The 13,632-nt window shown below is 39.2% G+C and overlaps 1 protein-coding gene across 1 annotated transcript; it reads right to left on the bottom strand.

The window, feature by feature from the left end:
• Positions 1-32: 32 nt before the first annotated feature.
• LOC105924665 (kelch domain-containing protein 10) lies at positions 33-10,512 on the bottom strand. The gene is made up of 10 exons (XM_036150968.1): positions 10,264-10,512; positions 6,854-6,940; positions 6,529-6,750; positions 5,725-5,879; positions 5,489-5,637; positions 4,987-5,071; positions 3,571-3,637; positions 3,438-3,485; positions 3,204-3,343; positions 33-2,366 (listed from the first exon to the last, which is right to left on the bottom strand). Exons 1-10 carry the CDS (start codon positions 10,346-10,348, stop codon positions 2,157-2,159), a joined length of 1,248 nt encoding a protein of 415 aa, XP_036006861.1. The 5' UTR covers positions 10,349-10,512; the 3' UTR covers positions 33-2,156.
• Between the last annotated feature and the right edge of the window lie 3,120 nt (positions 10,513-13,632).

Raw genomic sequence — 13,632 nt, 5'->3', positions numbered from 1 at the left:
GAAATAAACACAGCAACACGGGATTTTTTTAGTTTCTTTTCTCAAAAAACAAACAGCTGCCTGTTTTTATTATTTGCACAAACCAAAGATTAAGAGTTACAAAACAACACAGCCATATTTTCCTTAGAGGAGACATTCTTTTCTTCCCCGTAAGAATATGTACAAAGCGACATGTCGACCATATAGGCATGCAGAAGATCCAGCTTTCATGAACAGAAGGGGATGCAAACCTAGACAGGCCGATACATTTACCGAGCACGCTGCTTCAGAAAAATTAAAGCATAAATAAGGCCACGAAATGTCAAAAATTAACTAAGCAAAACTATTTGAGGAGCAAAAGGAAGAAAATTCAAAAGTATCAAACAGTAAGTTTTGTGAGACAAAATTATGATTCAACAGGTGGGGAAAAAAAAGGCCTGCAACAGTATCTCCAAAGTAACTCCTCACATTTGGTTAGTCTGCAGAGAACTTCACACCCGTCACAGTTTTAAATATCCTGAGTACACCTTACACACGCTGACAAGGCGAAATTACAAACCAGCCTAAGTTACAAACACTCCCCAAAGGGGAAAAAATATCTAAAACTAACAGTATGTTACAATGTAAAAGCTGAAAATGGGACCATAAAAAAAAGAAAAAAAAAAGAGGCAACTGATACAGGACATGTTTTCAAAAGTTGAGAAAATGAGCAGCACGATGCTTAAAATAAATAACTTAAAAGTGTATGCAAGGTCTTCCTGATGAGGTGTAGAGCACCATCAGCCCAGTTAAAAAAAATAATCAATACATATTCTTTAAAAAAAAAAAAAAAAGAGACAAAAGTTTGAATAATCTGCAATTTGGGGGATCAAAAGGCACCAAATGCATGAAGGGAAATAATGTGAACCATCATGTGCAAATTCATAATGAAGATACTGGGTTCCTACACAGTCTTGGAAAGTATGGAGTGGTTTTCCAGGAAAAGTTTGAAAAATAGAAAATTGTGAAATTCTAGACATTTTTTCTAATTTCTATAAAAAGAAAAAATGCAAATAAATTTAAAAAACACATTTTTTATTGATGTTTATATTTGACCTAATCACAGATTGAGTTTAGCATTTAAAAAGCAGCAAAATTTTGATTTGAGTCGCCCCCAAAAATAAAAAAAATGGCCATTTGACTGCCTTTGTAGGTTCTAGGAAACTAGAACTCCTGTTTTTTTCTTCCACTATCTAGACTGGATCTCTGCAAATAAAGCGTAAACAGAATAAAGTATTAAAGATCCTAAATTGTGCTTGAAAGAATTGCCGTTTGGTCCTAAGAGCTGATCTAAATTAGTTTGGATGCCAATAATGTAGTGGAATACCCCTTTATCGTACCGCCGAATGGGAAGCATACTTTAGCATTGCATCGTTCCTAATCGTAAAAGCATTATCCAGGAAAAATGTTTTCCACCCAAATCCCTAAAAACTGCGAGAATCATATGGAAACGTGTGACTGGGAAAGGGTGTGATTTTAAATGGTAGCTGTGTAGGAACCCTAAAGATAAGAAACGTTTGTAGAGGCACCAGAAGTTTCACAGTGAGCCTTTAAAAAGAGGCGGCGGGTTTTCCTCTGAACAGAGAAGCAAAATGTGATCAATAAATGGATAATTTTTCAGTTTGAACAGCTGGACATTTAAAATAAACTGAGATCTCTTTAAAAGCGTTGCAGAGAGACGCCAACGCTGGGGAGTTATTTTCCAACCAAGCATTTATAAACCAGCTAGAGATTTCCTGCGGTCAAAACGAGGAACCACTGCAGCAGGGTTCAGTGTGGTGCTAAGCAATCGGCAAAATCTTAAAATGACTCAACCGGCAGCCAATTTCACTTAAATGGGTTTGTGAATTTTTCCTTCATGCTCTACAAGTGTCTGGGGCAAAGAAAGGAACATGCACGGTGAAGTCAAGTTTGACATGTGCATAGAAGTTAAAATCTGCACAGCTTCGCTGCCTCCGATGGACGTTTGAATTTTTAACAGATAAGCTCAAGTGTATTTCAAGAACAACAACAACAAAAACCACAAAGTATCTTCCCGACTGGCATCACGGAGCCGCCTTTGACCTGCTTACCACCACCTTTAGTGTCAGTCTTCGTTCCTTACTGGTCGCTTTTTTTTTTTGGGGGGGGTGTTCAGTCTATTTGAGCCTCTGGACGAGTGAATGCGGCAGTCCCAGGCTCAGCAGCTGGAGGGTGGACAGCTGCGTTAGGTGAGGGAACATTTTCAACAGTTTCTCCCAGGTCATTTCCAGCAGGCTGGGCACAACCAGCCACACTTTATACAGAGAGGCAGTCCTCCGGTTTCCAGACATGTTGACGACCCCGCCGTGGACGTACATGCAGCCAGCCTGAAGGGGCAGCAGACGGTACGTTAAACTGGAATATTTACTGCTTACTAGCTGCTACCCTTTGTAACCTGTGAGATAATTACAACCCTAAGCTTTAGTGTGACAATACCATCCAACTTCCTCCATTTATATACGCTGTGAGTATAAACGAGTGGACTGTAAAGTAGCTCAGGACCTTTGACGTCCATCAAACCACGACCCGCCTCAGCCTGTATATCTACAAGTGGCTTAAAGCCACGTCCCTATGTCTGTCTTAACTTGAGTGGAGCATTACAATTTCACCTTTTCTTTAATTATGATTGACTGTATCTTTAATATATAATGTATTTTCATTCAAAACACATCTACTTGCATATACGGAACTTTAAAGCACTTTGATCAATGTAAGTATGGCATTTCCAAACTGTCTCCTATGTTTAAATCATGAAACTAATGCAATTTTTTTTCATTGCTTTTAAATCAAAGTGGATCAGCGGATAACAGGAAGATTAAATGTTGTAAAGCAAAGGTTGCTCTATTATATTCTGTGACAGCCAAAACAAAACATGCTAAACACAATTTCAAAATGTCAACTCCATTATCAATTCGCCTCTGATTTAAAGGTTTGAAAACATTTTAGTGCTCTTGTATCTTTCAATATTTAATGTTCTAGAAGTGTTCTGTAAATAGTCTGGATGTTTGACTTTGAGGCACATCGTGTGCCTTCTGTGAGGACGCCACTGCAGAGCAACGGCTAAGCAAAGCTTTAGAGAAATCAGAAAACGGCCACAACGTTTCTGATTAACGAGAATATGATCCAGACGCACAAACTCTGAGCCTTTTCTGAAAGTTACTGACCGGCGTGACTGCGGCGCAGTGGAAGTAGGCCGGCTCTGGCATGACACCGGGCAGCTTCATCCACTGAAAGGTCTGCAGGTTTATCTTCCACAAGTCGGACAGGATAAGCTCGCCGTTATAACCCCCGCATATAAACACGTCTGAATGTACAAACGGGTCAAGAGGAAAAAGGTTGAATCCCGCGTTTCAGGCACACGGCATCGTCTTTTGTTGGAGGTGTGAAAATCTGCTTACCGTCTTTGACCTGAACGCAACTGTGACATCTGCGAGCAGCAGGATAACCTGTGGAGACGAGTTAAAGTCATCATAGGGTTCATAAAACCGAAACTTAGCCCAAGAAGTTTTGAAAAAAAAAAACAGAAGGTACCTATGTTTTCATGGGGTCTGGTTACTATTTCTTCCCAGTAATTGGTCTCCAAATTATATGCATGAATCTGATGAGTAGAAAAGAGCAAAATGCAGACTTACAGTTCAAACCAAATAGTTGCATTCAAAATAAAATGACAACATTTTACCTCACTGTCATTAAACCATTGCTTAAACCTTTATTGTTTACGGTCAGTTAGGATCAATTATACTATTTGTATTTGGTAAATGCCAGAACAACAAGAGCAAGATCATTTTTATTTACTTAGACTAAGATAACTAAGCCTCTGTTAAGCCCAGAGGGTTTCAGAGGCAATTTCTGCCTGAAAATACACAACTGAAATAAATCAACAAAAGCTCCACAGTTAGAGGGTAATAATGCAACCTTCTGGTTCCAGAGTAAAGCTAAGCTAAGTAATATTTTTCCATGCAGAACAACTATCACTACTGTTACTGTCTGATTTGTGATTAAACAAACAAAAAGAAAACATTTTATGAGTCTCACCTCAAGGTTTTTTTTTTTCTAAATAAACCGTGAAGAGTACCATGAAAGTCCTTTTGAACGCCTAGGAGACTTGTCAGATTGTATTTATCAACATCTTCACTATGACTGCAGTATCAGAGGAACTATTTTTGATCCACAATGGGTTTATTGGGCCAATGTGCCAAGTCATTTTAGCACAATTTAGCCAAATGTGTTTCTCACCTAATAAAGACAACCTGATTTCCATTGTAAGACTCCTTCTGCATACGCCGGAGCCTTTGCTCATTACATTTCCACTTTATATCATCAACTGTGTCTGGAGCACTTTGTGCAGCGAACTGTGCACAAAGCAAAGGTTATAGCAGTGTGTGACACTGTTATAACCTCTGTTACACACGCGTCACCTGACAATGCCAGAAAAAGGGGTGCGATAGGTTCGACTCGTTAGTTTGCAAGGATACCGGCCAAAAGGGAGCAGAGGGAGAACATATATGTGTCGTGAAGCAATTTTCTGGAAGAGTCCTCCATGTTTGATTGACATTTCATTGACCTCTTGTTTGTTTAAAATGCTGTAAAACTGATTATGTTTGTGGAAAAAAAAACAATTTCAGCGACTTGTTTCAGAAACATTAAAGCTCCTCCTTTGAGGGATTTAGGAGAGAAAAAAAAATACGACCGTGTTTAAACTACTTTCACAGAAGCTGAAAAATGCGCAGAATGCAAAAGGATAGAAAACTATTAAACTTTTTATTTACCTTTTTTTTTTTCTATCATGGATATACAACTAGCAATCGATATATATTGTTATTGAATTATCGTCCAGCCCTACTATCGGCCTTTATGAACTTGTATTGGTCGAGCTCTAATACAGTGCAAGCAAATCTGCTTTCAACTGTTTAAAGTCCCAAGTTTTTTTTTTTTTGTTCTACTTACTTTGTCTAACGGATACGACATCCAGGAGGTCCCACCTCCTAAAATGTATATTCTCTGTCTGTCATGAGCCAGCTCGTGTCTGTACCTGGGGGAAAAAAAAAAAATCTGAACTTTATCCGTCTTTTACACTGAAAAACAGATCTAAAAATAAGTAAAATGTTCTTAAAGTTAGTGTATTTATCCTTGATTTGAGTAGGTAAATAAGATTATCTGCCAATGGAATGAGTATTTTGACCCCTAAAATAAGATAAATAGACATCCTGCACTTGAAATAAGATGATGGGGACGAATTGTTCCTATTTTAAGTGTAAAAATCTTATTCCATTGGCAAATCATCTTATTAACCTGCTCAAATCAGGGACAAATACCCTCATTTTAAGAACATTTTACGTATTTCTAGCTCCGTTTTTGCAGTGTATCTGCAGGGATATTCTGGACACGACAGAGGAAACCCAGAGACTGAGTTTCTGTTGAGTCTTATAATCTTTCTGAGCAGACTGACCTCTCATCAGGAAGATCTAACGGTGCGTTTTTGGGTTTGAGATGGACCCACTCTCTGGTGCTCAGGTCCAACCGGTGCAGGTCAGTGCTGTAAAGGTAGCCTGTTGTGCCTCCAAACACGTACAGGTAGTCGTTTATGATGACCATCGCCTGCAAACGCAGAACCTCCGGTCAGTGATTGGCAAAAGGAAAACCGCAGCACAGCACGCCGTTGAGGCCTGTGGACAGGAACGTCACCTGCCCGTAGATCTTATTTGGTTTCTTCCCCTTGCAGTTGAGCAGGTTCCACCGTCTGTACTGGACGTTGCAGACGTGGACGTCGTTGCTGTTGTTTTCGCCGAAGGGAATCCCGGTGCCACCAAACACAAGCAGGTTGTTTCCGTGTAAGACAGCTGAGAGACACGAACACGATTTAACTCTTGAATCTCAAACTAAAACCGTTTCAAAATGAATCCACAGGACAAAAGCAATTACAAAGTTTGCATGGGACAGTCTGCCTCTCATCTCATATTAATGAGCCTGTCTGGCTGTTTAAATCCAGCAGTCTACGTATCTGAAAAGACAATGTCATGTAACACATATTTCCATTCTACTAACATATTTTGCTGTGAATAATAAAAGAAAGGAGAGAAATTAAGACAGAAATGTAGACAAAATAAAGGAACTAAATCAATTATTTGGTTAACCATCATCCTAAAATAGTATGTTAGTTAAGCAAGCTCCACATAAAATCTAATTAGAGAACAAAAATTCTAATTTGCAGACACACAAGCCAACATTTTAGCCCAATAAAGTTTGTTAAACTATTAAGAGGTTCAACAGGTTCCGTCTGGCTGCAAAAGTGCACTTAGATTCCTGGTTTGTCTGTAACTAGAGGCTCACAAACGACAAACAACTAAGCAATCACACCAGCCCCTGTTTTCTAGGGCCGTTTATCGTGCAAGGACAAGAATCTGGGTTTACATTCACTTTCAGGATATTTGTGTGCTCACACAACGGCGGCCCTAGTTCCCACCTAGCATGCCCCACATCAGTCCGTACCTGACATGGACGCCAGCTCTGTGGGCATGTAGCCCTCTGTGCGGACCTGCTGCCAGGTGGCTGTGGCAAAATGAAACCGCCAGAGCTCCCTGAAGAGAGGGTAGTCCTCGTTCTCCGACCCGCCTGCCTCCTCAAAGTCAGGGTTGTAACCTCCGAACACGTACAGGTTGGAGCTGTCTGCAACGCAGCGGTGTCCGCTGCGTGCCGGCGGTATACAGTGTCCTGTAGGGGGGAAATAAGACCTTAGGCGACAGCAGCACCTCTTTGGATTCACAGTAAACGCGTTTTTGCCCTCATCCGTCTCTTCCTCCTGAGGTTTCAGCACCTTCTCTCAGGAACCTGTTGGGGATGCGGAAGTTGAGGCCGTCGAAGATGCGTCGAGCCTGAAGCCACCGTGCTCGCTTCTTGGAGCCTGAAAAAAAAAAACGAAACAAAGACGAGTCAAAAACTCGAAAAACGGTCCCATCTGGACAAGGCGCTGCACAAACTATAAAATATGTTAATAACTGATAATTACATGGAACAAGAACAAACTACGTTATTGTATCTGTTACCTTACAAAAGTAATTTTACTCATTGAACTTTAAAGGAGGAATAAAAAAAAATTTCTCATGCGCACCAGATATTTTGTGGTGAGCACCAGAAAGTTAAATTTTGTTCCCCTTCAATGTTCCTTTAGGGGCTTTGTACGTTTTGCTACATCAAAAACAATACATTTTATGATTTTATTTGAGATGGAAGAAACTGAATTCTGGATTTTCAACTTTATTTACAAATGAAGTGTGTTGTGTACTTTTATTTAGCGCCACAGAGTCGATAGCCTGTAGAACGGCTTTCCGTTGCAGATACAGCTGCAGATCTTTGAGTTACGTTATTAACACACGTCGAGATTTTATTGTTGTTTTTTACCAATTTTCTTTGGGAAGCCTTTAAGCCTTGACAAAGTGCGAGCTCAGAGGGGGCCGTGCTTTTTCTGTGGCAGCTCCCAAGCTATGGAATGACTTCCTTTGAGTTTAAGGACTCTTCACTCAATGTTTTTAAGTCCCTTCTTAAGACTCATCTTTTTTCTTTAGCTTTTGGCACAATCTGAGAGGTTTCACTTTGTTTTATTGTGTCTGTATATTAATATGTATTTCATATTCGATCCTTTCTATTTTATAATTGCTTTGTATTTTATGATTGTGTACAGCACTTTGGTCCTGTCGGTGTATAAAGCGCTTCATAAATAAAGTTGGTATGGCATCGTAAAGCTCACACGTCGCTCTACAGGGCTAAAGAATATTGACGGTGGGTAAGGTGTGTTTAGAGAGATGTGCCGTCTTAGTTTTCTGCCACACTGTGCTTTGCATGCGAGACCAGAAGGTTTGGTTTTATCTGAGCAGACGACCGACTCCCACGGGTTTGCAGTTCTCCCAGCTGAGCTGTAGATCTCTACTGCTCGTCCAGACTTATGAGCCTCTTGGCTTTCTCTCCTTACCCGGCACGCCAGTTTACGCCAGTGGTGCCCAAAGCCGTCCTGCATGTTTTAGGCGTTGTCCTGGTTGACCGCGGCTGAACATGAGTGCCTATTTAGCAGACTGAGAAGGTGAATCCTTTATATGAATCAGATGTGTTGGAGCAGGGACAGATCTAAAGCATGCAGGAGAGCGGCCCTCCAGGCTTGGAGTTGAACACGCCTGCTTTAGTTGGATTGTCATGCCTTGGAAGGTTTGGAGCAGGGATGGCCAGTTATTGTGCCATTTATCGTTCTGGTGGTTTTGTTTTTATACATCTAAAGAGTTTTGATTTGTTGTGAAAATGAGAAACGCAACGTGAAGAGGTTAAGAAACTCCAACCACTAAAAGTTGGCTCCATGAAAGCATCAATAAATATAAACTTTTTAAAATGTGATTAATTGCTGGGATTAATTGCAATTATTTGGTGCTTTTAAGCAATAACATTGCACCACTTAATGTAGTAGAGTCCTAAAGTAGCCTATTAAATAGTTGCGTATTTCATTTTTGTTGTTTTTTTTTGCTTTTTTGTTTAAAGGAAGTGTGCATCTTTGCGTGGCTCTGACAGCACACCGAAAGGCAGAACCATAGAACCTATTTCTAAAAAAGGCATAGGATTTTCTACTACTGGTATTAAAATGTCAGTTATAATGAATGTGTTATTAATCACAAACAGCATAAAACATCCTGATAAACATTTACATCCACATCGCCCAGCCATAGTTTGTAGTTGTGCCATATTCTTCTTGTTTTGAGGATGGATTGAACAGGGCTGAGAGCTTCAGAGTTGATATTATTTCAGTCTAACCCTGCTCTAAACTCCTCCTAAGACTTTATCCCTGGCGATGCTGTTCAGTAATGTTCTGTAATAAGCCTCTGAGGCTTTCCAGAATATCTGGGTTTGTACTGAGACTCAATTACACACAAGCGGACTCTCTTAATCAGGAGACTTCTGAAGGCAACTGGTTGCACTTGATTTTATTTAGTGGCATCAGAATAAATAGGACTGAACACAAAATGCAGGCCACAAAGATGAGGAAATTAGGAAACGTTTAAGAAACTGCTGTATAGGGCTGTGTTAAAAAATATATTGATTTTCCAATTCTGAATCGATTCTCCTATTAATGCCTAAAGACTGATTCATACAACCATAGACCGATAATTTTCCACCGTGAACTAAAATGTGTGAGCCGGCATTTCCGGCTCACGCTCCACTCCAGGAGGTGAATATTTAATGTCATATTTTTAATAACACTCCAGGTTTAGTGTCCAAGCAGCAGCTGTAGATATCTCTGGCGTCCTCTGTTTTCTGCCCTGGATGCGTTTGGGTATTCTGCCCCACAGCATGTTTGCAAAGGCTCAACATTTAGGGAGAAAATTTGGGCCTTACAGCCTCCATTAACCACCATTCCTTTATTAATTTGCTGTTGAATATTAATATACTAGTACTAGCAGTATGTTGCATAACTACAGTCCTGTAGTTGCGGTAACAGCTATAAAGAAAAAAAAAGTTTTTAATCTCTGCAATGCAGTTTGAGATCAGATCGAAACGAATCGATTCTAAATGTTGAGAATCCGCAAGGAATCGATACCCAGGCCTAGTGATGTAAACAAAACTGTGTTTGTGGAAAAAAAGCACTCCTGCTGCAAAATAAGATACCAGACCTCCACAATGTTTAAAAAAATACAATGAAAAAGGATTCGTTCTTAGTGTGTTTTGATTAAACAGCACACTGTAAAGACAAATCTGCACTGTTTATTTTCTGAATAAATCATGTACAATGGTGGTTGACCTAAGACTGGACTAATGGTGCTAAATATGCCGCCTGTAAAGTCGTTGTGTGCTGCTGTTCCTGAAAAAAAAGCAAAACAATGATGCCAAAGGTGTTCACGCCTGGTCTTTAGTCAAATGAGGGATAAACCTGCGCCCTGTTTAGAGCTTTGGCCTGACCTGCTCTTCCAGCATGTTGCCTTTATACTGCCACATGTCCATCTGCAGAGATAACATTGACAAAAGCGCTAGCAAACAAAACCTGCTGTGGGGCTTCCGTAGCAGCGGTAGCTAACTCCGGCCTGTGTGCCTTACCGGTGTAGGAAACAAAGATAGTTCACATTAACTAATTATACTCTGCGCAACCACAAACTTAAAAAATAAACAATAAAAAGCATGTCTTTGCTGTGTGTGTGTGTGTGTGTGTGTGACGGGCTGCGCTCTTGCTAGCAGCTGGTTTTGTTTACTAACCGGAGTCGCGGTTACAGGGCCTCCACGACAGCTTCTCAAACATATTGAGGAGACTGAAGGTTCCGTCCGGTTCAAGCGACGACATTTTCCCCGGAGACACGAATGCACGGCGTGTTCACACCAAGAACTGGACCAGAACCTGTTCGCCCCCAAACGCCCAGGCATCAGACTGCAAGAGGCGAGCTGCAGCTGCCTAGCAAACATGGAACCGAGCTGTCGCCTCTGCTCCCTGCGAACCAGCTGGTCGGAACTGGCCAATCAGAAGAGGAGGCGTCGGTCGCGTTGCGTTCAAGAACCGCACGGTTCGCAAAAAAGTTGGAGCGAGACCCACAAGTTTTTTTTTTTTTTTTTTTTTTTTTTTTTATTTAAGTAAATCCAAAATACAATTTTCAAAATATCAGATAAGTACAATAAAAAATATGGCAGCCATAACAGATTTTTTTTGAAAGACAAAAAATAAAATAAACTTAAACAGTCTCATTAAAGTTAAATCAAAAGTAAAAAGAAAATAAAACAAATAACACAGGGGTTTAGCTAAAGTATACTGTTATCAAATCTGAAAACTTTAAGGCTTTGTTACTTTCCAGTAATTTGATTGAAGCATACAAATTCTTTACATCATTTTGGAATGCTTGAAAATTTGGAGAAATTTTAAAAAATTTGCATTTGTGAATAAAGAATTTTCCAATAATGAATATAGTATTACACAGAAATTCTACCCTTTTATCTTGAAAAGTAATGCCAAATTTAACTCCTTTATATTCAAAATTAGGAATCACATTTTTTGTTGATAACCAATCATGAATCTTGTCCCACAAAGACTTAACCACACAACAACTGTAAAAAAGATGTTCTTGTGTTTCCAAATCTTTCTGACAAAAATTACATACATCAACATCAAATTTAAATCTTAAGTTTAGGAACTCTGCACAGGGATAAATATTATTTATAGTTTTAAAATGAACTTCTTTCATCTTGGGTAACACAGGAAATGAGAAAAATCTGGTTCTAATCTTAATCACATCCATCTCTGAAAATTCGTTTAAAGATAAATTCTTTTTAAATGGGAGAGGGAAAATTTCGTTGTTTATATGTTCTCTCATCATTTTGTTACTGAATTTGAGATCTGTGAAATCGTATTTACCTATAAGAAGAGAGGGAAAGATCGGAGTTACATCAGAATATTGAATCATTCCTTTGACCAAGTTTATCATGGTTGCTGGAATTGCCTTGATCACAGATAGAAACTGTCTCTGTGGGCAATCTAAATGATATTTTCTTTTAAATTCTGTGTAATCTAGAATATTACCTCTTGTATCCATTAGATGTACTATGGCCCAAATTCCTTTTTCATCCCAGTCCTTGTAGTATAGAGATTTTCTCTTATATAGAATATATTTGTTGTTCCAAATAATCATATTATGTGGTGTAAAGTTGTGCTTGTATAGCATTTTCCAATACTTAAGAACTTGTGTGTGGTAGTCTGATAATTTAATTGGTAATTTTGCAGGATCAAAGTCACATTTTAAGAGAAATTTTATTCCAGCGAGACCCACAAGTATCCGATGTTTAACTTAAAAAAATCCAACAAGCAAAGCAGCACATGAGAAGCGCCATGGGATGTAAATGCTTGCATAACACTTTGCCTCTCTTGATTCAAAGAAATCCCTGAATTCACTGAACTATAGAGGGGAAATAACTACATAAACTTAGACTTAGACAACTTTATTTGTCATTTTGTATGCACAGAGTGCGTACAGAACGAAATTTCGTTGCATAGAGCTTGTACAATTGCAGAAGAATTGAATTTACAGTATGAGGTGAAGCAGTGATTTAAAAGTAAACAATTTAAATGTAGACAATGCAAGAGACGTCACAGTGTACAGGCGAGTACTTTTTAAAACCATTTCTATGTGCAGAAATTGATTGTGCAAGGGCATTTGTGCAAGAATACAGCTTGTAATTCACCGTAGATTTAAAATACAGTATAAGGCGCAGCACTGGTTTAAAAGTAAAACAATTGAAATGTAAAAAATGCAGGAGAAAGTCACAGTGTACAGGTGAATATATATATAAAAAAAACATTTGTATGTACAGAATTTAAAAACTAAGAGTTTGGCAGCATTTGTACTGCTAGATGGAGATGCAATGATGCAAAACTCTAAATCGCCTTAATGAATTTGGACTTTCAAATATAGTTGACCTTTTTTTCTATTTCTATCCCAATTAAATGTGTATAATTCCAAAACAGGTAAAAATAAGAAGCTCAGGTATGTGGAAAAGGCTTTAGCAGCCCATCTGTGCGCAGCAGAATGTTTAGTTTTCCAATTGACTGTTACAAAGACCACAAGTCTGAATTAAACACTCTTGTTTACCTCATGAATACAACGCTAAACTGACACAAACTTAATCTGCTGACTCCCAGGAAGGTGGGTATTTAGACATGATTAAATGCACAAATGTGCTGTGAGTTATTTGATTAGATTAAAACCACTCAGTGAATATAATATTCAGTGGATCCAGACAGAACGATAATCTGACTGCCCTCATCTCTTGAAGTTTTAATAGAGGAAATTAAACCCCCACCCCCGCACACCTGAAAAACTTAATTACGTGGCATCAAATTTCAGATTTGTTCAGTACCTACTGCTTCAAGATAGGAGGAACAAAAAAGCAAACAGTTCTGGCTCTTTTAATTTGCATCAATGTGTCAGACAGTTTGATAAAATAGAGGAAGGAAACCTTGTGTGACCCAGATGATCAACTCATGTCTGACACACAAGGTTTTAATATGTTTTATAAAAATGTTCAACATGATATTACTGTCAGAAAATTGAGTGAAGGTCACCAGAAACAGAGCATGCCATAGAGGAGACACCGGTATATGTGAAGCGATCAAATCCGCCAATCATGTGTCTACAATACTGTGCAGGTCAAGTTGTTTGCGAGTACCTAACTGGTTCAAATATTAACCTATTCTGATAGTGACTGCTCCTGCAAACCCCTCCTTCTGCTATATATAGACGTTTTCAAGCCTGCCACAATGTTTTCTCCGAATTCCAAAAGTAAAAGCTGAAACAACGCTTGTTTTGAGTTGCTGTATCGATAAAAAATTCCCTCTGCACCGACGTGGTGCACTGCACTCTTCACATGTGCAATTGCACAAAATAATCACCCCTTCTCTTGCAAACTGAAAATAAAACTCCTTACAAAACTCCACAAAGTGCTGGTAATGCGTAGAAATGTAATGTAGAAAGCATCTTCCGTGTCTTCTGACCTTCACTGACTGCTTAGACTTGCGTTGAACACTGCCTCTAACACTGATCTTGATCTTGACTAGTGCTGCCTTGACTTATGGGCTCTAAGCCA

This window comes from Fundulus heteroclitus, chromosome 2 (assembly GCF_011125445.2).
Source record: "Fundulus heteroclitus isolate FHET01 chromosome 2, MU-UCD_Fhet_4.1, whole genome shotgun sequence".
Lineage (NCBI taxonomy): Eukaryota > Metazoa > Chordata > Actinopteri > Cyprinodontiformes > Fundulidae > Fundulus > Fundulus heteroclitus.
The sequence above is the reverse complement of the archived record's forward strand: the minus strand, read 5'-3'. Positions and strand labels throughout refer to the sequence as shown.

Bases quoted from the DNA above. Each gene is read 5' to 3' on its own strand.
- LOC105924665 (XM_036150968.1), bottom strand. From the start codon at position 10,348: ATGTCGTCGCTTGAACCGGACGGAACCTTCAGTCTCCTCAATATGTTT. The intron at 6,941-10,263 runs GTTAGTAAACAA...TTTTTTTTTCAG, and splicing joins GCCCTGTAACCGCGACTCCG to GCTCCAAGAAGCGAGCACGG. The intron at 5,880-6,528 runs GTACGGACTGAT...CGTGTCTCTCAG, and splicing joins AGAGCTGGCGTCCATGTCAG to CTGTCTTACACGGAAACAAC.